The sequence below is a fragment of the Stigmatopora nigra genome, chromosome 2 (assembly GCF_051989575.1).
Source record: "Stigmatopora nigra isolate UIUO_SnigA chromosome 2, RoL_Snig_1.1, whole genome shotgun sequence".
Lineage (NCBI taxonomy): Eukaryota > Metazoa > Chordata > Actinopteri > Syngnathiformes > Syngnathidae > Stigmatopora > Stigmatopora nigra.
Window position 1 is genome coordinate 18,379,457 of NC_135509.1, and position 24,422 is coordinate 18,403,878.

General features: G+C 36.9%; 2 protein-coding genes across 2 annotated transcripts in view; both read right to left on the reverse strand.

Annotated features, from left to right (window-relative positions):
- LOC144187722 (transcriptional enhancer factor TEF-1-like) overlaps window positions 1-1,294 on the reverse strand; it is a 36,538-nt gene extending 35,244 nt beyond the window's left edge. Inside the window, exon 1 of the mRNA XM_077710639.1 lies at window positions 1,038-1,294. The gene's annotated coding sequence lies outside the window, so the exon portion shown is untranslated. The remainder of the gene's footprint in view (window positions 1-1,037) is intronic.
- Window positions 1,295-11,220: 9,926 nt separating this feature from the next.
- Window positions 11,221-23,636, reverse strand: LOC144190833 (alpha-parvin). The gene is made up of 13 exons (XM_077710864.1): window positions 23,339-23,636; window positions 20,979-21,068; window positions 20,527-20,597; window positions 20,036-20,138; window positions 19,475-19,615; window positions 18,864-18,979; window positions 18,667-18,725; window positions 16,668-16,687; window positions 16,506-16,567; window positions 15,737-15,805; window positions 14,944-15,045; window positions 13,409-13,481; window positions 11,221-12,510 (listed from the first exon to the last, which is right to left on the reverse strand). The coding sequence occupies exons 1-13, from the start codon at window positions 23,475-23,477 to the stop codon at window positions 12,434-12,436; spliced, it is 1,122 nt and encodes a 373-aa protein (XP_077566990.1). The 5' UTR covers window positions 23,478-23,636; the 3' UTR covers window positions 11,221-12,433.
- Window positions 23,637-24,422: the final 786 nt, after the last annotated feature.

Sequence of the window (24,422 nt, forward strand, 5' to 3'; positions counted from 1 at the left end):
ATGCGTACAAAACTTACAGCATTGCTATACTCTTTGTCACCAATAGATGTCGGCAAATTTACATTTGCTATTTGTTGTTTATTTTCTGTTTTGCAGAAAGAAAACAACCATTATTGGATAAATTCATTCCTTGTCGTATTGACCCTAATGATGAATTAATTCCGTATCATATTGACCCTGATGATGAATTAATTCCGTATCATATTGACCCTAATGATGAATTAATTCCGTATCATATTGACCCTAATGATGAATTAATTCCTTGTTATATTGACCCTAATAATGTGCTTTTGATTCATACATTATCTCAGAAATACCACATGCAATGTTTTGGATTTTTCTTGCGATTTTCCCTTCAAAGTATCACATTTGTACTTCATATTAAAACAATGAATATGGAGGTGAAAATATTGAATCACATGAAAAATTGTAAAATTCAAAAAATCTAAGGCTTATACGCGGGTCGGCTTATATGCGAGAAAATACGCTATGTGGCAGTGTGTTGATGTATTTCAATTGTGTTTCCGTGTTCCAAGGCTGTGGCTTGTATGTGGTAGTGCTTGGGGCCTGCCTACAGTTTGCCTTTCTGCCTCCCTGTCTTTCTTTCCTGCCTGGCCGCCTCTCTCCCTCCCTCTTTGCCTGCGAGGAAGACAAAATCCGCCGATGCAACAAGTCCTCCATTGACTCTCAGCTTTGTAAACTGTGTTTTTTCTCTCCGCCATCTGCTTTTTTTCTCCCCACGAACGAACCACAACCAAATCACACCAATAGGAAACACCATCATCGCGGCTGTTTTCGAAAAAAAAAAAACATTTTGTATTTTGAAATCGCTAACTAAAAAAAGTGTAACAAAAAGCGACGCTCTGAAGTGCACACGGCTAACACTTAGTGCAGTTGATACTCTGGACTATTTGTGTAAAAATACACTTTCGGTAGGTGTATTTTTCTGTTGATGTCGTCAAAATAAACATTTGGAGATGAATGTCCGGTGTTTGTAAGGCAAAGGCGGAGGAGGGGACTCCTCCTGGATAACTTACCTCGATTCATTCGCCGCTTTATCTCCAAATTCCCCCACTTTTGGGCACACGGGTGCATCGGCAACATGTGGAGGCCTCCCCCCGGCAACTCGCGAGCGTCAACCCGGTTCGGTTTTGACGGAGGTTTCGGCTGCGCTGAGTGCGTAAAATTCGCCGGCTCTCTCTCTCTCTCTCTTTCTTTCTCACTCTCTCTCTCTCCAAGGATGCGAAATATGCGCGGAATGGGAGCAGGAATGAAATGAACGCGGTGGACTGAGTTGAACGGGGCGGGGCGAGTGGCGTCACTCTGGAGGGATGAAATGGAGCGAGTGGGTGAGGGAGTGAGGGAGGGATGGGAGGATGGGAGGTTGGGAGGATGGGTGGTGGAAAAGAAAGAGCTGGCTGGGGGGAAGGGGCCTGGCTGACTGGAGTGTACTAGTGGAGGCACACGGTTGTGTTGGACAACAAAAGAGTGGAGCGCCCAAACTCTTTTCAAGGAGAAAAGAATATGAGCAACGCAGCTGACGGCAAAGCGACAGTGTCAAACAAAGCACGGGATAGCAGCAGACTGGACTGTGTTTAACATGTTCAACTTTCCTTACCATGTTAAGTAAGACAAGTTGCTAGATCGCTTTAAGCCCTGTGTCCAAGTGGCGGCCCGCGGGCCAAATCTGGCCCGTCGCATCATTTTGTGTGGCCCGGGACAGTAAATCATGTGCCGACTTTCTGTTTTAGGATCAAATTAAAATGAAGATAATCATACCTGTCAACCTCGAACCATTTGTGATCTTACCAAATTTTGTTTTCGCCCTTACATATATGTATAAATACATGGAAAATCTTACCACTTTACTTTTTTGTAAAAAATCACGAACAACAAGTAGAAAATGCCAGAAACAGCTGATCAAATGAAAGTAAACATAAACAAGGGAACAGGAAACGGAAATCACATGGTGAAAGTGTTACAAAACGAAATGTTTATCATGATCTTTTTTTTTTAGCCAATCAGAGGCGCCGGTACATATATCACTTGGCAGACATGCGTTTCCGGGAAGAAACAATGGCGGATGGTGAAAAATGGCTAGAAAGTGCCTTAATTTATTTTTTTTTCTCAAAATCACCGTTTAGCGTACCATTTTCATGTGTACAGCGTACCAATATAAAAATGGGCTTTCAGTTGTACCAATTACGGCGAGAACGTACCAGTTGACAGGTATGGATAATAGACGTAAATTCAATTTCCTGATTTCCCCCTTTTAAATCAATAATTGTAATTTTTTAATCTATTTTTGTGTTTTAGTTCAAAAATAATTTTGTAAAATCTAAAAATTGATTTAAAAAAAGCTAAAATAAACATTGTTTTAGATCTATAAAAAACTAAATATTCCGGGGTTTTAATCCAGTTCATTTAATCCATTTCTAAATTTAAAAAAAATCTAAATATTATATCTAAAATGGTCAGGCCCACATGAAGTCGAGTTGACGTTAACGGCCCGCGAACCAACCCTGTCCCAATCTGAAACCCTTGCTCTAAACTAAAAGAAAAGTAGTACAGTCATGTCTTGAGATACGAGCTGAATGTGTTCCGGGACCGAGCTCGTATGTTGATTTACTCGTATCTCAAATCAACGTTTCTCAAAGAAATGAACTGATTAGAAATTCCTCATATCTCAAATCAACTTTAGAAATGAACTAAATACAAATTAATTCAGTCCTTTTTACTTTACTTTGTACTTTTTACTTTAATCATGAGTGATGAGTATGTTAATACTTTAGTCCTTTTTTTCTGTTTATGTTTCATATGTACTGTTAACGGATGCAGTTTTTTTATGTATCGTATCTTGTTCTGACCCGGCCCATCTGTCAAATTTTTAAAGTCAATGTGGCCCCGGGGCCAAAATGTTTGCCCAGCCCTGATCTAGATTGTAATTGTTACCACTTTGCTTAAAAAAAGGAAATATGATAAAAAAAAAAAGATCGATATGTGAAATTCATCGAGACAGAGGGTTTTATGGATAAACAATAGAACATTGGAAGCCCCTTAACTATTTGATCAAGGAGGTTGCATTTACTATTTTTTCATTCATCTTCTGTACCGTCCATCATCCAAAGGGTTGCGGGGGTTGCTGGAGCCTAACCCAGCGGTCTTTGGGCTTATGGCAGACGACACCCTAGACTGGTTGCCATTCAGTCATAGGGCAGACAGAGAGTCAAACGACCATCCGCACCCCCAATCATACTGCCAACAGTGGGAATTGAGCCCCCGCCTGCCTGCCCTCAAGTCAGGAGAGTGAACTTCTCCACCACGAGGCGGCTGCATTGACTCACTAGCACTTTTGGTAATTCAAATTTTCAGCCCTCATTCAAAGCCCCATTCAATTTTAAAGTGTGGATAGTCAAGCATAACCCAATACCTAACTTGTTCCCAAATAGTTCACTATATACTTCACATCTACTTACTATGAAGTTAGTTAAAAGATGAATTGCAGAACATAATTTTTTTGTGTTTATTTGGCCTACCATGCAAATTTTGGATGGCTCACTTGAACTCAAAGACCTCATTTATTTACTGCCAAGCGTGGGAAACATGTTGTCCATGCTTTAAATTTGACTTTTCTCCAGCATCCACACAGTCATCATCTACATTAGTTTTTATGCGCCCATGTGACACTTACGTCACATTGTTGCTGACTAGGATTTGGAACACCTTCCATGATGTACTAACTAGGCTATCTATGTACATAGTAAATGCCTGTGTTGCTGACGCCTTGGCACTGTAGTTATTAGAGGCAATTTGATGAATGCTCTGTTCTGGCAAATATCGGCTGGCCACCAATTCAGGGTGTCCCCCACCTCTGTCCTGGAGACAGCTGGGATTGGCTCCAGCACCCCCCACAACCCTAATGAGGATAAAGCGGTTCAGAAAATGAGATGAGATAATAATGGTAATAGTAATAATAATAATACTAAAAATACTAATACTATTAATACCAATACTAATAATACTAATACTATTAATACCAATACTAATAATACTAATAATACTAATACTTATACTAATATTACTAATAATACTAATAATACCAATAATACTAATAATACTAATAATACTAATACTAATACTAATAATACTAATACTAATAATACTAATAATACTAATACTATTAATACTAATACTATTAATACTAATACTAATACAAATAGTAGTACTACTACTACTACTACTACTACTACTACTACTACTACTACTACTACTACTACTACTACTACTACTACTGAGACTGTTAAAGTAAGTGCAAAGTTACATAGTAAAAAATACTCAAAAGTGTTCAAAGAACCAATTAAGTATCAATGATCACGATACAAAAAAAGCTAGTCAGGGCAAATTATGAAATTAATCCATACGCTGTATAATGTAATTTATGTCATGTATTTTTTATTTTTTTTTTTGTACATAGTTTTTAATGCTGGACAGTTTTTTGGGGAGTTGGAGCTTTTCATATAGGCCAAAATTGGGTGAGTTTTTATCATGTTAGCGACACATACTACTACATACATGGAAATAAGTCAGCTCATATTTTTGTTAATGCTCATAGGACATTAAAACTTTTGGACAAAAAATACATATCATGGACGAGAACATTTTATAGCAAACATTTTCAGCCTTTTAAGTACCTTGCACAACCAATATTTTATTTTTACAGTACATGAAACATTCCCTAGTAAAGAAACTGCACTACAGGGATCCCACTTTCAGGGAGCCACTGTCCTAACCAGAAAATCTTTTGTCTCTCCCACTCTGTCAGATCACTGAATACACCAAGCAGCCGCCTCATAAAGGAGTTGTTGTTTATCACTAAGCTCTCCCTATCTCAGGTTTCAACCCCTCAGGCGAGGCTGGACTGTCATCTCCCTAAAGGGAGGAGCTGTGACATAAAACAAACACAGATATGCCAGGGTCACAGCCTGGAACACCCACTGAAACCCTACACCACAAGCACGGAGCAAAGCAGTAGCAGGCACGCTTTACAATCAGCATTCCACATGTTTGGAAGAAATATTCTCATATACTGACATACCAGCACACAGTTGAGACGCATGTGCTCCGAACAAATACTCCTTGTGTGCAACATATTCTTTGTGTGTGGGGTTGGGAGTTGGGACAGTGGGATGCTGGAGGGGGAGGCCGGGGGTTGCAAAACACGTCTGTCTCCTTCCCTTCAGTCACTCTCAGACAAAGCAAGACATAAATATTCTCATCTCATTTTCTGAACTCCTTTATCCTCACTAGGGTCACGGGGGGTTCTGGAGCCTATCCCAGCTGAATCAGGGCCTGGGGGCCAGCCGATCATAAGGCACAAGGAGACTGACAACCATGCACACTTAACACCCTGTATATAACAACAGGAGTTTAAAAAAAAAATGTATATATATATTTATATATATATATATATATATATATATATATATATATATATATATATATATATATATATATATATATATATATATATATATATATATATATATATATATATATATATATATATATATATATATATATATATATATATATATATATATATATTAGTAATGTAGTAAGAGCAAATCCAAGTGTGTGTATATATATATATATATATATATATATATATATATATATATATATACACATACACTTGGATTTGCTCTTACTACAATACTTGAGTTGCACGATAAACACTTTTATTTGTCACTTTCTTTCCCATGACCTCCACTTTCTTGACGGCCGACAGGCATTGCTGTTTTTTTCCACCGTTGCCTTGTTTTTAACAAAACAAACAATTAAATTGAACCTATCTCTTTCATTGATGAATTTGGATTTTTGGTGTTGTAAATGGTGTTGTTACATTCATGTAAAGTATCAAACTTTCTGCCCCAATTTTACATCCAAATGAATTATGCACGCATTTTGTGTTGGGCAAAAAATAAAGGAATAAAAATAATTAAATAATTGTATTATTATTTTGGGAGAGGGGGGTGGCTTTTGAATTAGTACTAAATTAAATACAATAAAAATCCATGAGTAATACAAATATTTAAATAAATAGTTTGAAATAAAAAATAATTTGTAAAATATAGTCATACAATCTACAGACTTAAAAAGTTCTACAGACATAGTTTATTTTGCTATGAAAATTTTAGTTGACTTATTTTGTTTTGTTTTATGATTCCATTTGGCTTCTATTGACAACATTAGACGTCCAACACATTTTAACTGGGAGGGAGAGGAAGCCATAAAATGATGTAGTAATTTCTGGAATGTAATCTAGTAAATAAACGAGGGTTCCACACATTTTGGTGTTTCTCAATTTCTCTTTTATAGCTGGGTACGAACAGCTTATCCTCCTTCAGATTTGTGACGTATATTGGATGATCAAGTACCATGCAGTTATGAAAGGTAGCCTGTACAGGATTGGCCTTATAGCTCCATTTTCATGATGCGTATTGATCTAACTGCTCAGTGGGAAAGATGGAAAGAATGAACTTGTCAAAAGAGGTCAGAACCTCTCTCACTCTTCTTCTGCTTCTCCGAGTGGAGAGTGCTGATCTAATCAGTGTTACCTTTCATGTCTTTATGTTCATGACAGGTGATCAGACCACATCTTGAAGAGAGAACATAATTCCCAAGCACATTTCTCATCGCTCTGGGGATCCAAGACAATAAGCAATACAGAGCTTTCAACCACTTCACCCAAAAAAAAAAAAACTACAGTAATACCTTGACATACGAGTGCCCAACATTCGAGAAATTTGAGATACGAAGAAAATTCCGAGCAAATATTTGCCTTGAGATGCGAGACAATTTAAAGATACGAGGAAAATTCCGAGCAAATATTTGCCTTGAGATGCGAGACAATTTTGAGATACGAGGAAAATTCCGAGCAAATATTTGCCTTGAGATGCGAGACAATTTTAAGATAAGAGGAAAATTCCGAGCAAATATTTGCCTTGAGATGCGAGACAATTTTGAGATACGAGGAAAATTCCGAGCAAATATTTGTCTTGAGATGCGAGACAATTTCGAGATACGAGGAAAATTCCGAGCAAATATTTGCCTTGAGATGCGAGACAATTTTAAGATACGAGGAAAATTCCGAGCAAATATTTGTCTTGAGATGCGAGACAATTTTGAGATACGTGGAAAATTCCGAACAAATATTTGCCTTGAAAGGTGAGACAAATTTGAGATACGAGGAAAATTCCGAGCAAATATTTGTCTTGAGATGCGAGAACATTTTGAGATACGAGTATACGAGACAGCCAGGTGGCCGAGTCCGCAACGGACTGCTTATGATCTGCAAAATAGCCAACGGAATTTACGTGGAATTGAAAGCAATGCAATCATCAGAAAAACACACCAGCAATAGTGAGTTGTGGCTGGTTCGCTATTTGTTTTTAAAACAACACTCGGTTCTGAGGCATGCAGAAGCAGGAACTTCCACCTCAAAAGCCGCGGTGCAATACATTAACATCTTTCACCCGGTTATTGCACAAGAATGTTTAAATTTAGTGTAATGTAAGATTAAAACCTATTTAGAATTGTGTGTGTATGGTGATCTTAGTTCATTTAAGTTAAATTTAAAGTTTTTGTTATTTTCCGAGTGCGTCTGTAAAGTCTCCTGTTTTCTCTCTCTGTCGTCTACGCACTCCATTACTATGTCTGTACTGAGTAATGTCACATTTTAGTATTGAAAATCATAACCACTAGATAGGTATTTGTTACTTTGTGAGTAGGTGGTGAACTAGACCCAATAAAAATATTTTTTCCATTGTAATATTCTGCATTTTGGTGTTTTTTCAGAGGGTGGCACAAATTAATTTGTATTTAGTTCAGTTCTAAAGTTGATTTGAGATACGAGGAAATCGACATACGAGCTCGATCCTGGCACCTGATAAGCTTGTATCTCGAAGTATTACTGTAGTTTACACATTTCCAATTATAACTCCTGGAAAGCAGCTCGGCGTCATGAGTGGTTAGCGTGTCGGCCTCACAGCTTTGGGGTCATGGGTTCGAATCCAGGTCGGTCCACCTATGTGTTTTCACGTTCTTCCTAGGCCTGCGTGGGTCTTTTCCAGGTACTCGGGTTTCCTCCCACATTCCAAAACACGCATGGTAGGCCCATTGAAGACTCTAAACAGCCTGTAGGTATGAGTGTGAGAGTGAATGGTAGTCTGTCACCTTGTAGGCTCCGATCGGCTGGGCACCAACTCAGGGTGTCGCCCGCCTCTGGCGCGAAGTTAGCTGAGATGGGCTCCTGCACCCCCGCAAAGCTAGTGAGGTTAAAGCGGTTCAGAAAAGGAATGAATTAACTCCTGGAAAATATCATGGAATCATCAGTACTGGTAGAATATTCACTCAGTTGTATTGTGGGGGGAAAAACCCAACAATATGGGTATAGTACTCACACAAGGAAAGCCTGCGGTTTGTTTTCTTTGGTCTGGACCAAAATGCAATGTTTTGTTTTGTGTTTCCTTTTCTCATTAAAATGTTCATACACGTCCTAAGATTTGACAACAAACTCATGTGCAAACATTGGTCAAATATCAAATAGTAATAATATAATCAAGTACACATTCCATCACCTCCTTGCTCGGTCACTTTATCACTTACATAGCGAATTGCACAACGGTTTGCTTAGATGTGAACCAAGACCACCTCTCCCGCAAGGTCTAGGACCGGCTGTTTGGTCAGCACCAATAATCACTGGTTTGTCTTAACAACAGCAAAACACGTTTTTATATAGTCTGAACCAAACAGGGCAGATCTGAATCCACATTGTTTTGCTTACCGCCAGGCAATTCATTCATTCATCTTCCATACCGCCCATCCTCGAAAGGGTTGTGGGCGTTTTGCTGGAACTTAACCCAGCTGTCTTTGGGCGAGTGACTGACTACAACCTAGACTGGTCGCCAGTCAGTCGTAGAGCACACAGAGAGACACTCACTCTCACAATCACACTGTCAACCAGTAGGAATCGAACCGTGGCTGCCCACACCAAAGTCAGGCGGAAATATTGGAAATATTCAATCACTCAACTGTGAGGGGAATAACATAGATCACGTAGACACACAATATTTTATTGCTGTACTGGAGGGAGATACTTTATTAATCTGACACCAATTTTCTGCTTTACTGAGTCTTAGGAAAATTCTTGTCTTCAGTTTCCAACATGCATTTTCAATTTTATTGCAATACAGATGATTTGTAGACCAATAAATTTGATTACTAAGTGTGAGTTTTGACAGTTTTTGCTCATTTGTTCATGCAGCATACATTGTCCCCCCCCTTCTTTATGTATTTTTTTTTAACGTGGAGTACTGTTCTTATGCAGCTAAGAAGAAACCCAGTGACTTTTTTAATCTGTATGAGCACAAAAAAGGTCTAGCATACTTAAAGACCTCAAACTGATTTTGGGAACCATGGTCAAGTTTTCTCATTTTTTTTATCATTACTTAAGGTTCCTAAAAACTAAAAACTGTTTGAGTGCACTTTTTCTTCATTAGAATAAAACCAAATAAAGGTCAAAAACATGCATCCAACTCACTATGTAAAAGTGAACAGATAAGCATTTCATGTAATCGAGCAAAAAAAAGAATCATATTTTGCTACATCAATGTCCTATCAGTCAGAGGTATGCCGTTCTCCCGCCCCACACGACTCTTCAAAAGAATGCCGATGTAAGAATAATGCAATATTATTACCACAACAAGGTCATAAGTAGTGCTGCAAAAGTGTTCCCCTGGCGGGAAAGCGTGGATAAATAATCTTAACACAGTTTAGGATCCCTCAGGATAGGTTGCATATCAGGCATTGAAGCAACTGTGAGGGCATTAGGCATCAGAAATTGTTACTCCAGCAAACTGGCCTCCTAGGCATTTGGCTTTCAGTCTTGTACCGTTAGGGTGTGGGGGCTCCTTACTGTTGTATACAAAATATCTATTGAATTAAATGTTCAACAGGCTTTATTTATTTAACCCTGTACACTTCATCAATCAACTGTACTGGTCACTTTTATTCAACATTCAAATTTTATCATTCAACCCTTATGTACATTACTCCCCCTCCCAAAATCTCATTTTATATTGTTTTTTTTTCCAGTGTTAACATGCCATAGGAAATAAAGCTAGGTTTATTCCCATATTTTTTTACATAAGTACATAAGTGTTTTCCCACCCCTTTTTAAGTTGATGTTTAAATTGAAAAAAAAAAATCAAGGCAAACCTCCATATTAAAAAGGTATTAACAATACAAAGACATCATCAAAGTTGTATCAGCAGGAATCTATTATGGAGGGAAAGTAGTATTTAAAAAAAATATTTTTTCAAACTGACTATGGGCCTCCCAAGCACTTCCGGTTTATGTAATGTAAAACTAAACAATATAACGACTTTAATATTGTAATTTTCTGACTTTTTCTCCCAATTTTAATTAATCTTGTAATATGCCAAAAGTAGTTTTCTGTTCATATGAAAACCTTACATAGCCAAATTTTAAAGACCGTGAAACTAATCTAAAAGATAAAAATAAGCAACAGAATGACTAATCCTGTAGACTACGATTTTGGAAGTTTCTTTCAAATGCCAAAGAGAAGTCTGCAACATCGAAATTGACATTTTTTAAAGCACTTTAAGTGAAATGCACGGGATTGCGTAAATATGTACATACAAGTTTAAAAAAGGCAGCCCACTGAGGGAATAGTACGTCGGGCTCACAGTTCTGAGGTTGAGCGTTTTGGTTAACTCAGGGCGGTCTTCACTTTGTTATTGCTATATTAAGATTCAACCAGAAGCATGCCAGAAGCTTATGGATGGCTATCAAAAGCGGCTAATTACAGTGAAAATGGCCAAGCGGCATGTTACCAAATATTAGCGCTGCTGTTTGTATATTTTTGAGCCAGCAGAGTTGATCAGTTTTTTCCTGTTCACTCATAATAAAGTCATAAAAGAACCAAACTTCATGAATGTTTTTTTGTGTGATAAAGAAGTATATGTTCCAATCACTTTATCAGAGAAAAGTTGTAGAAATAACTGTAAAGACATTGTTCTTCACAAGTGTATGTAAACTTTTGACCACAACTGTATGTCTGTAAGCAAATATATTCTTAAGAAATCGCTTTAAGCACTACTCAGGCCACTCTCTCACGATTAACCAAGAAAAAATATCTTACTGGTGACATTATACAATTTATTGAATGATTAAAAAATAAATGGACATGTTAACAGCACTGATAAACAATATTTGAATAACATACACAATGATATTGCTCAATGTGCGGAAAACAATGTATGAAAGGTGGATATGCATGATTAAATGTACAAAATATACAGAAGCATTTAGTGACTAATATAGTAACTTCCAATAACACTTTTTGTTTTTGGTTTAACATAACCAAGGTTTACACCAAGGCTTCTTAGACATCATGCATTTCCACTTCAAACAAACCTCTGCCACCACCTTATCTTGGGGGTTCTGATTTTATCTGGATCTTTGACCTGGGACTACACATAAAAGCTCAAATGGTACCGATTAAGGCCCCATTACTGACTTCTGGTTGTGGTTTATGTTGACTGTTTTGAAGTCTGGTGTGGCGGACCAAAACAAAAGAACTAGCGGGTGCCTTTGTTAATGCTTGAGTTGAATAGCTCTTTTAGCTAACTTGCATTGCCAGATGACATGGAGTTCACAACCTTTGGCGGGCTGCTCAATTAAAAGCACAAGATAAAGAATTCTCGCTTTATTTGATTTTAGCGTTGATCTTTATGAGAACCAACAAGAGAAAGATGATCTACTGAGCAGGTGATCTATTGAATGTTTGCAATGAATAAATTAAACAGGCTCACAGGTGATTATGTTCTCAAACCCATGTAGTTTGCCTGCAGTTATTTCGTGGGAGGAGCCTAAGACAGCTCCCATATCTACAACTACAAGATACTGTCTGCTTCATACAAGAGCAAACAGACATTGTGAGAAGTTCATAATGAAATGCGTTTTCAAAACGAATGCCTTGTCTCTTGAACAGGGGAAAACAGTTTCAGTATCTTTTCTAGAACTCAAGCTAAAGCACTTAAAAAAAAACATAAAAAGCTCGAGAAATATGTCGTTAAAAGTATCAAATTCACAATAAATACAATAATTGTTCAACAATTTCATAGAATTGAACAAATCTCTTCAAACGTGCCAAAAGGTATGGAAATTAGTGACACACAAATTAATTCTTTAGTGAAGAACACGTGCGGTACTTTTTAAAATGAATGAATTAAGATAAAAAAGAAAAACAACACAAAAAAAATACTTAAAGAAGAAATGTAAGGTTTATAAAAGCGTTAGCATGTTGTCGAGACGGTATACAAAGGCTTCATTGTTCTTGCTTGGGTCCTCAGTCTACATTCCTATACCTGGTAAATAGGTTGTATAGCACACGGAGGGTTGACTTGAGGTCACAGTTCACGATATCTGAAACAATAGAAGGGGGATAGGGAGGTACAGGAGATATAAAATCTATCTTGACTGATAGCAATATACAGTCATACCATAGGATACAAGCTTAATGTGTTCCGGGGCTGAGCTCGTATGTCCATTTACACGTATCTCAAATCAACGTTTCTTCATATGTATTGGCTAGCCAGCTCAGTTACGCATACATGTTCTTCGATTATTTCGATTGTCATCATGCGCCTTTTTTTGCACTACCTTTCATTGCACCGACTTGCTTTGGGACCCATTGTTTCCATAATTCTGCACTGACTAATGCAAAAAAACAAACAAAAATTCAACGCTCCGCCCAGTGCTCGTAGATATCTTTGCACGAGGGAGATGCGGTGAAATCAAAAGCAGCCTCTCATGTCTCGGCCGCCTGGCTGTCTTGTATGCTCTTATGTCAAAATTTGTCTCGTATGCTCTTATGTTAAAATTTGTCTCGTATGTCAGGCAAATAATTGCTGGGAATTTTACTGGTATCTCAAATTCCTCGTATATTGGGGCACTTGTATGTCAAGGTATTACTGTACACAATGAGATAATATATTCCTCTGGTTCATAGGCCATATGATCCACACAAATGCCCACTGTAATGATTAAGTGATTTTAAGATGAAGTCTCTGAAAAAATAAATAAAATGGAAATGAAAAAGTCATAAAAACAGATAGTGTGAAACTAGCACAAGAGCTATGCTGTGTTGATTCCTACAAATTATAGAAAAAAGAATAGAAAACATGCATTCAAGTGTAAAAAAAATATGACTTTTTACGAACCTAATTGATATGTTCTAAACACATAATAATGGATTTTAAGTAACTTTCGAAATATGGCTGCTTAGGTCAATTAGATTTCATTGTATTGAACACTTTCATACCTTCTGGCCTTGGCTTTGGTCGCTCCAGACCCCCATCCTGCATCAACTCGAATGAGAAGGACACATTATGTACCTATGGAGAAATTGGGCAGTATTACTCCTGAAACGAACTGCTCACTACTTTCTATATACAAAGGGAACACTGCTTTTTACCAAGGGAACATTGTGCCTAAATGCCACAAAACAATTCAATTCAATTTAGGGAAAAACTGAAGGAGAGAATGGGGGTCGGTCATAATGCAGATTAGTTGGTACTGAGAATGTCCATGCTCTGACCACGTGATCTGAATTTGGGCCCAATAATGTGATTCTTTTAAAAGATAGGAATCATTCATTCATTTCACAGGTTGGCGGCGATTGAACAATCCCCCCACTGCTAAAGTGAATTGGATGTCTATCGCCATCATTGGAGGTTAAACATGATCACCAAATGCTCTTTTGTTAAAGGCACGGAATAATTGACGGCCTACGAGTAAAGAAAAAAGGAGTTTAACAATTAGGGATATCCTTGATCTGATCGTGTGATCAAAAATTGGGCCTGTTAACATCATCTTTAGAAGATCAGTAAGAGGTGAAAAAGATAAACGTTAAGATTTTTTTGGACCATTTAGGGGCCTCGAATTAAAATAAGGAGTATAAGGATATCGTTAAAAGATAGAAAAGAGTATGTTTCGTACTACCCAACATTTTTAGATTGACAGAGTGGAAATACATAGATCATCTTTTTAATATATTTTTTTAAAGCAACAAGATTAATTATAAAAAAAGGTCTTTCATACTGTTTTTATGGACATTTACACACAACTGTTCCGTATGAAAGTGTTACTATAAAAATTATGAAGAAAAAAATATTTTGGCATGACAAATGCAAGCAAGAACCGCTTGTCCACTGGGCCTCCTAAATAGTTTGTAAGAAAATGTAAAAAGATTAAGATACAGATGCTTCCAAAACTAGTAATAGTAGTAATAGTAATAGTAGTATTTTTTTCTGGGAATTGTGTGTCTATGGCCAACCCGTGCAGTGAAACAAGATGAACCTAGTTGTGGGCTGTGGGACACACACACACAAACATGCAAACAAAACTGAGCCCCTCGGCCACTACTCCAGTTGTTTTCCTGCTTAGCAGAGATTACAGCTGCTTTGCGGCTTTTCCTGTTCTTCTAGGCCAGGAGTGTGTGTGCATGTGTGTGTGTGTGGAGTTGTTCACATTATATCAGGGGTGGCCATTCTGCTTCACAGCTTTGTAGGGGTGGCTGGCCAAGACTGCTACAAAAGCCTACTGTGGTGTCTCCGTAGAGTGCCTGTTTATAACGCCGTGGTACTACAGAGGGCAATAGAGAGAAAAGATGGCTGTGCTTTGAATGGGCTCTGAGGGAAGCAGATGGCATTAAAACCAAGCTTTTGAGGGGAGACCCTGACTGTGTGTCAGATGTGCAATAGAAATAAAATGAAGGATCGTCTTTAACGTGTTTATTAAATTATAATGCGGAGTGATTGATCATTAAAAATTTAGGGGAGAAAATTATCTTATTACCTTCTGGTCAAAATTCTCAGGTGTAAGAAAGAAGTTGTAGAGTGGCACAAAGTATCCCTCCAGCAGACCCATAAGCAACACCAAATATACACCATCTGCAAACTGATACACAAACAATTAATCAGAACAGTTGATTGTACGGGACAATTTGGGGATTATAGAGTAATTATTCTATGGAAGTGGTGAGGAGGGGATTGATTTAGAAGAAGCTTCAAGTGAAATTGTTGCTCAAACTGATCCATCTTTCTGTAATGGATTAATTTCCGTTTGTTTGTCAGTGAACAATAACAAATGAAAGGCGGCGGGCGGGGGGGGGGGGGGTGGGGGGGGCGTTGTCCTTTATATCTGTCTCCTACTCATTTAGGACACATTTAAAAAACCCTTACAGAAGCCCAGTTTTCAGAAAGCAATTACCTTGATCAGCTGACCCAAACATTAATCAATATGGACGTTTATTTGCTTAAGACCTAAAACAAGTCCGCTACCTCAAATACTATTCCACTTCAGAGCAATTTTTTTAAGTTTATTTAATTTTTTATTTAGACTAACTTTTCAAACTTTTTTCCCCCCAAACTAAAATAAAAGAATATTCGACTAAACAAATAACTTAACTACAGATATAGCTAACAAAAACCAGAGCTGACAAATGTTCGACGACATGAATTTCTTTTTTCAATAATAAAGTGCGGGACTCTGCAGATAACAGTACATGACTCTATGTCTGAGCAAATAAGGTTTGAGTACTCCATATGGAAGTTTAGATTTTGTGTGTGTGTGTGTGTGTGTGTCATACCTGTGTTTCCAATTCAGACACCTCCAAGTTGAGCTTGTTTAGGTGTTTATTGACAAATGTTATCAGTGTCTGAGAAAAGAAGCAGTCATAATTATAAAATATACAAAAAAATAGAGACAAAAGATAATTATTAAGCACTTTGACAAGATGCACTATACCCAACTGTTACAACACAAACAAGGGCCCTCAATCATGAGGGATGCCTACTGACACTTTCAGGATTGACCCTTTTTTCAACACATTGCTCTGGATCTTTAAAAAAATAAAAAAATAAGAATTTAAAAAGTTGCTGTGTTGGTATACTGGATGAGGCCTTACTCATGTAGCTCTTTGACGACATTCAGAAAGAGAAACATTCCTAGCTTTAGCCAATTATGTTCATGCCTGACAGAAAATAAGAAATATTAGCAAATTTTGGATTATATAGCCTGCATTCTAAAAATTAGGCAAAATATCCAAATATCAAATATCTGTGATCGACCAATATGGGTTATTAGTAGTTAGAAGACGCCGGTAACCTATATTGTTTTGCAGTAAAATTTTAAAAATGTGTAAAAAAAAATTAATAATAAAAGCCCAGAACTTATTAGACCTTTATTAAATCATAAACTAAAGAAATGGCAAAGTCAAAAGTCCAAATGTTCTATTCATCTATAGGTCCATCACTAGAAAATATCAAAGATTTTGTTAAATGCCCATTTAACCATATATATTTTGACAGTTTTAAAAAGGTTATGTAGCATAGTGACCAAAATAGAAGTATCAATACCTTTTTGACAACATTCAATTTATCTGGAGCATGGTCAAATAGGGTGTCAAAAGCATCCCGCTCTGTTGGAAAAGATGGAACAAATCATTTAACCCAGAATAGAAAACAGTATTAGAATATAACTACAGAATGCTGGCTAAAATCGTACTGCTAATAGCATACCATGTCTTCCAGAGAAGGCCCTGACAAAGGAAGGAAAAGAGAAGAAAAAATGTGTCAAAAACCCCCAATATTTATTAAAAAAAAACACTGCTCATTTCATCTCATTCCCAATTTCACACATGAATTTCTATAGAAAATGACACAATGAAAGACTAGCCTTCCAATGCAATCACAGAGGAATGTAGAGAATGGAGGGTATTTTTTTTTGAGAAACGAAGCAACAATGCCCGTAGCTATGGCATCATAATTAGATTAAAGGAAACAGGTTCATCTCAGGCATTCGAATAACCAGAGCATCATAAGTGAGAATCCCACAGTGACTGCATACTGCAACATGATTTCAACAGAAAAACATTACTTCTGGGTATTATAACAATGAATGATGGTACAGGGCCTCTCTGTGTTAGCATGGGACCTACCATCACAATGTTTGGAGAACATCACATGCATGTGAACAACAACACCTACCGCAGTTCAGATGTCCCTCAGGGGGTCAAGAAGAAATCACAAATTCCCATACACATACATGGAGTCTATAATCAAGGGAAGGCAAGTCTGAGCAATGTTCCTGGTGGTGTGCTAATAACTGTATTTGCACTGTGACCATGGTAGTGCTAGAAATCCTTTGTGTTTGGGCTGTCATGTTGTTATCTTTCTCATTGCTGCATTTCGATTGCAGCATCTTGCCCCACGGCAACTCAGGTCTGTGACTTCTGCCTGGGTGTGAACGTGTGGTGTGTAGGCAATAAAGGCTCTCTTGTTGTTCAATTAAAAGCCAACACTATTTTGATTGGCTTGCTATGTTACTTGGTTATTTAAAACTTCTTATCTGAGGAGAGTCTCTAAATGACCTAATTATATGTACGCATCTACAGAATGGGAAAAGGTACATAAAATCAGTCATCAATTATTAAAGCCCTGAATACCACTAAAATGAAAGTAAAAATTACTCAAAAACTAGTTTTTTTGTTTGTTTAGACCTACCGTATTTTGCTGTTTAACACCCCTCCCCCACCCCCATTTAATATACCCGGGTATATTAAACGGCAGGGGTATATTAAATGGCGCACAAACGGGAAGGTATGATCACCTACACACTCTTTATGCGGTGACTAGGACTAGGACTACCTACTGCTCAGGTTAAAACTACTTATTGCTGAATAAAGTCTGACTTGGAATTTTAATGAACTTAACTATTTCTAATTATGCCCCCATGAACACCATACAAATCTTGCCAAAAAAGCTGAGTTGCCGAGTATATTAAACGGCAAGAGTATATTAAACGACGCACAAACGGGAGACTCAAAAAAGCAAAAATATTTAATATACCCGGGTATATTAAAAGGCAAAATACGGTACCATAGATTTAAACGCTCACCTTTCTCCTTTCAGGTTTCAAAGTTATCCAAATGCACAAACTTGTTTGTAGGTGTGAAATAATGTGGCTATAAAACCGAAAGTTCTATCCACTAAACTCCATGTAACAAAAAGTGTTTGCAGCTACTTCTGCCCTAATATTATATAACCTCAACAGTCGATAGATGGACATCAATAGCGTTTCAGGACACAAAATGTAATTAACATTCATTATCGTTGCCCTGTTCTCTCCTCATTTGAAATTAAGTTGGTCTCATGCACATATACACAAACACTGTGGAGAATAATGCAGTCCAAGTGAGTCAGGGCCAGTATTGCTGATACAGATTATAGTTAATATTTCAGATATAGAAGGCTCATTTAATCACTAAATATTATTTTTTCATAATCAAGTGTTTGTGTAATATTTAATTTATATGTTGCAACATGCTGCCAGCAAGGAAAAAACAAACATACTATTGCTACTATTACCATGATAGTTTCTGGGATAATATATTAGTATTCCTTCAAAAACTATAAGTCTATCAGTCCTATTTGGAGCCACTATTTTTTTCAATGAAGGAAAAATGGGAATTTTCCCTGAATTCCAAATGTCATTATTTTGAAAATGGAGCCAACTTACTCTGTGTTGCCAGTGATTTCCTCTTGAATTTGTCTAGACTGGAGAATGCCTTCTCTTTTCTGAAAGCCAGACAAGAGCATCGTCACTCGAAAAGTAAAATGATCAAGAGCAAATTTGCAAGCAAGTGGCCATTCCTTTTGTTTAGTTAAAAAAATAAAGACACAAAAAAAATAATTTAGCAGAACTTTGTCACTTACCTGGACCACAACTACTTGAATAGATACATGGTCGGGCAATCTGATTGGGGCTCTGAAGTGTTGTGAAAGAGCTACTAGCAGGTGCAGGATGGCAACTATACTCTTTGCATGAACCGCTTGGTGTTGAAACAGACAAAAGAAGGAAATAGTTAGTTATCAGTTAAAGTAGAATTTGACTGTCAAAATGTGTGTATTTGTTTCTCGTTAACAACAACAAAACTCAATCTTATACTTTTTTAAAGTTAATTCCTTTTAAAAAGGGGAAATAAACTGAAAATAAAAATGAAGTAACAGCAAAGAATGAAAAGAGCTCCTGCAGTAATCATGTTCAGCTAACCCCTGCAAAGCTTTTCCGGAACAAATTCTTTGGCTCAACTGTATACAATCTTAAAAAAAAGGAACACAAATTGGACAAGATATACATATATATTTTTTCTTAATAGTTATGCCAAAATGATAATTAAAAACTGGATTTGTCCAATTTTGGCAAATTATTTTTTTTACTCCTGTACAGTTTTACAAAACACAGCTGATAAGATAAAGTTGTTACAAAAGTCCTTGGAATTGTAGTTGATGTTGAATAGAGTTACATGAAGATTATAGTCACTTACAGTCAACATTCCAACGAATACTCCTTGTGGAGAGTTTGAGTGAATCATTGATCCGTTCTAAAACAGTTTGCAGCTTCTGCTTCTGGGCAATTTCTGACTGTGTCACCTCTGCCACATTGAGTTTCTCCCCTTCCAACTTTTCTGAAAGCCATTAAAAGCTGAGGTCATAAACAGCAGATCAACATATGAATATAAAAATGCATATACACTCTCTTACTATGATAAAACTGAATTTATACTGTCTTATTTGCTATACTTTAAAACAAAAAACAACTGCAGACACAGAATTATTTTTAAAATTATAATTAATCAATGGAAACTCAGATTTTGCTTACTTATTTTAATTACTCGAGGAACAAGTCAATGCAACAACAATAATAGTAAATGATGGGACTTAACATATTCCAAAACATTTTGGGTAAATCACAGCAATACCATACATTTTTGTTTTATTTGATTGAACACTTCTGTAGTAAATACCTGGTACAATTGTTCATTTGAAACTTTAATCCATGTTCAATGGAAATACTAAAATATAACTCTTGAGTGATGCAGACTCACCAAACAGTTTTTGGAGGACCTGCCCATCATAGAGATCTTCAGCCAAATCCTTCACAATAATCCTTTCACCCACAAGAACGTCATTTATCCAGTCGATTAATACCTATGTGAAAACGTGATGAAATGTTTTGGGGTACTGGATTACATTAATGTGTGCACACCTGTGTTGGTATATGCTTATAATATTGCAATGAGGCCTAATGTGCAAAGTTAGCATCCATTTATAGTCCAACAGTACATTTGCTCAGTTCAAATTTTTCTAATTTCCTTTGAAAAACCCAGTTGAATAAAATAATACAGCAGGAATTTGTGCTTATAAGAAGGGATGCCAGCACAATGTGTTTGATACATGTGTATTAGAGGGGAGGGGTTATTAAAGATTAAATTATGAGAAGCATATTATACTATACTTGAGGGTGCATGTTGGAGTTGCGTGGAATTAAATAGATAAACAAAAAGGTACATGAATGCTTATATATGACATCACTGACCTTCATTAGCTCTTGTAGTTTGCGGTCGTTCTTGGAGTTTGGGTCCACCATGGTTCGTACCTCATTTTCCTCTAACAGAACAACAATCACTTATATTCCAAATGGAATGGTGTGAGTCATAAGTAACATTTATACCATGTTGTGTAGGGAAGGAAATTTCTTACATTACTTTACATATAAGATAACATAAGTCAACTTAAGAAAGATAAGTAATTCAGAAGTGCAAAGGAAAATCTCGAAGAGAAACAATGTAGGAAAGGAATCTAACACTGTGTAAGGAGAGAAGTTATTATTTTGAACCATGAAAGCACCATGGTCGAATCAAAAGAGGCACAGAATGTGAATCCTCATTAAAACATGTAAGAGCTGTATATTGTGAGATTGATTTTTTTTAATCCACCCTTCTTAGTTAAAACAGTGTATTAAATATATAAATTAAAATAAACTTATACCTAGCATTGTGTCTTCAGGGTCCAGCTCATAATGGGAGGGGCTGAGAGGAAGATTGATGGCATTTATCCCCTCTTCTTGGAGTTCAGACACTGCAGTTATCAGAAACATAATTAGAAAGATTTACTTAAACAATGTTGATTTCAATGGTAAAGTGATCAAAATCACTGGATAGAAAAGAGAGAAAAAAACAAAAATACTAATGCTTATTTAATAAGTTTCATCGACACTCTTATTTTAAAGCATATTTGAGATGTAATACACAGATTTGCTATTTCACAGCCCCTACCCGTCACACAGAATTGCAGCCTGCAGGCCACCTGGAGTGCCTGGTTGAGGAGACAAATCATCCAGATTTCCATAATGTTTCAGCCAAAAATATTCTGGGATCAGAAACCTGTCCCTACCTGGACCAGAACCCCAATTTTAAATATAACTAAATATGCTGTATTTATTCACAACACACAAACAGTTTGCAGGTAATACTATAAAACAGTGATCATTGTATTGGAAGATGCAACAGATATTTGAACTACAAATTACATTGAATTAGAGCTGGGTGATATGAAAAAATTGTTATCATGAAAAGAAAAGTCAATAATTATCACATCTATTTGTTTCAAATTGGAAATGTATATGATTAAGTAAATAAATTACTTTCCTCATTCAAATATGATATGTTACCTTATATTATAAGAAAATTGAATATGAAAGATCTCTCATCTCATTTTCTGAACTGCTTTATCCTCACTAGGCTTGCGGGGGGGCTGGAGCCAATCCAAGCTGACTATTTTCAGCCTCACAAAAAGAAACAGTGTAAACTTGTAACCCAAGAATTTTTTTCAGATTTTACAACCCTTTCAAAACATATAAAATGGGGAAACACCTATATATCAAGTAAGAAACATTACTGGCTGTCCTCAAATGAGGACAGTGGGTTAAGGGCATTTTCAATAAGACTGCAATTGGCAGCACATATATTTACGAGGCAATAAAAAAAAAAAGGAAGAGAAAACGCCAGAAAGAATCCCCTCGGATTTCTCATAATCACCCATTTTGGCCGTGTTATTGTCCTTTTGGGTTCATGCTCTATGTTAGCCTCTATTGCTAACATGCAAAAAAATGTTTCCTCATAACCCTCTCCTTGACATCCTCATCCCATCCTAACTTCATATATATCAAGCTATTGGTTCACTTTTCACTGAGAATTACTGTGGCGAATTAGAATCAGATCACAGATCAGTCAACCGTAGAAACCAGTGCCTTCAATCAAATCATATTCTAGATCTAGACTCAGAAAGTCTGTGCCAGCGTGTGCATGTGTTGTCATGCCAGCATGAATTTGATGTGAAAAAACACAACAGCAACAAATGAGGCTGAGTTAAGGAACAGTAAGCATGTCATCTCATTTCATTTTCTGAACCGCTTTATCCTCACTAGGGTCACGGAGGGTGCTGGAGCCCATCCCAGCTGACTTTGGCCCAGAGGTGGGGGACACGCTGAATCGGTGGCCAGCCAATCGCGGGCCACAAGGAGACAAACAACTAATTACGCTCACACTCATACTTAGGGGCAATTTAGAGTGTCCAATCAGCCTACCATACATGTCTTTTGAATGTGGGAGTACCCAGAGAAAACCCACGGAGACCCGGAGAGAACATGCAAACTCCACACAGATGGACGTGACATGGATTTGAACCCAGGACCAAGAAGCTATAAGGCCAACGCACTAAGCACTCGCATCACTGGGTTACCAGATTGATTTGTACTTTTTTATTTGAAAAATTGATTTGAGATGCAACTAAATTGACATACAAGCTCGTTCCTGGGACCCATTAAGTTCGTATCTCAGGGCATTACTGACAATTCATGATACACTATATTTTTTTCTTTTTATTAAAGGGTTGAAACAAGGGTTTTGTGATGCTTACAGGTGAACCTAAAAAAAAATGCATCCACACTCAAACCCAACAGTTCTCGGAGTAAAGTGGCTTCTTTTCTGCTATTAAAATTAAAAGGTGACTGAAAGGGGTTGAGCCTTCAAGAATACGTCTCATTCCTTGTTGCACCACAAGTGAATTCTTTACCTTAAATGGGTAAAAAGACACGTTCCAAACATTCACAGGATAAGCCGTGATTATGATAGGCTACTTTATATGAAAATAAAAAGTACATGAGAGGTATACTTTATTTCCTAAATGTGCGCAATAGACCATATTTTTTATACTGAATTTCTAGAATACTAAGGATGTCAACTACATTCAAAACTCACTATATGTTTATAATCTTACCATAATATAGGAGGAAAACACACTGAAAAGCCCATGGCAAGACGTGGTTAATTATTTTGTTAGTTGTTTACCTTCTTTAGCTTTCTTCCTTCTCGCCAGAGTCCCACCAAGTTTTCCAAGGAAAGAATCGTCTTTCTTTCTAGAAGAAGGCGATTTTGGCGTAGTTGGAGATTTAGGAGAAGACGGTGATTTCTGGGGAGAGGATGCCATTGTCGGAACAATACTTTAATGCGATTATTCAAAGATTCAAAGTTGACGTGGAATTGGAAAGTTTGTTGGAAGAGGAAAGTAAAATCGCGGTCCACTCCCTGAAACGGAAATGGAATTCCACATTTCTCTCCAAACTGGCCTGGGTGACAGGCCACGCCTCCCCGGTTGAAATCCAAATGATTGTCGAGTTGGGCTACCCTGTCGAACTAAATTCCCCGTTTCTGTGAGCAATTTTTAAAAATATATTAATTATTTTTATTATTAGTAGTAGTAGTAGTGTGAGGTATTTAAAAAATATATATTAATCAGTATTATTATTAGTAGTAGTATTAGTAGAAGTAGTAATAGTAGTAGACTACTACTACTAATAGTAGTAGTAGAAGTAGTAATAGTAGTAGTAGAAGTAGCAATAGTAGTAGTAGTAGTAATAGAAGTAGTAATAGTAGTAGTAGAAGTAGCAATAGTAGTAGTAGTAGTAGAAGTAGTAATAGTAGTAGTATTCTTATTATTAGTACTAGTAGTAGTATTATTCTTATTATTAGTGCTAGTAGTAGTAGTATTCTTATTATTAGTACTATTAGTATTAGTATTATTATTTGTAGTGTTAGTATTATTATTTGTAGTATTAGTATTATTATTTGTAGTATTAGTATTATTATTTGTAGTATCAGTATTATTATTTGTAGTATTAGTATTATTATTAGTACTATTAGTATTATTAGTACTATTATTAATACTATTACCATTATTATCTCATCAAATTTCCTGAACTGCTTTATCCTCATTAGTGTCGCGGGGGTTCTGGAGCCTATCCCAACTGACTCCGGACCAGAGGCGGGGGACACCCTGAATCGGTGGAGACGGACAACCATGCACACGCACACCCATACCTAGGGGCAATTTAGAGTGTCCAATCAGCCTATCATGCATGTTTTTGGAATGTGG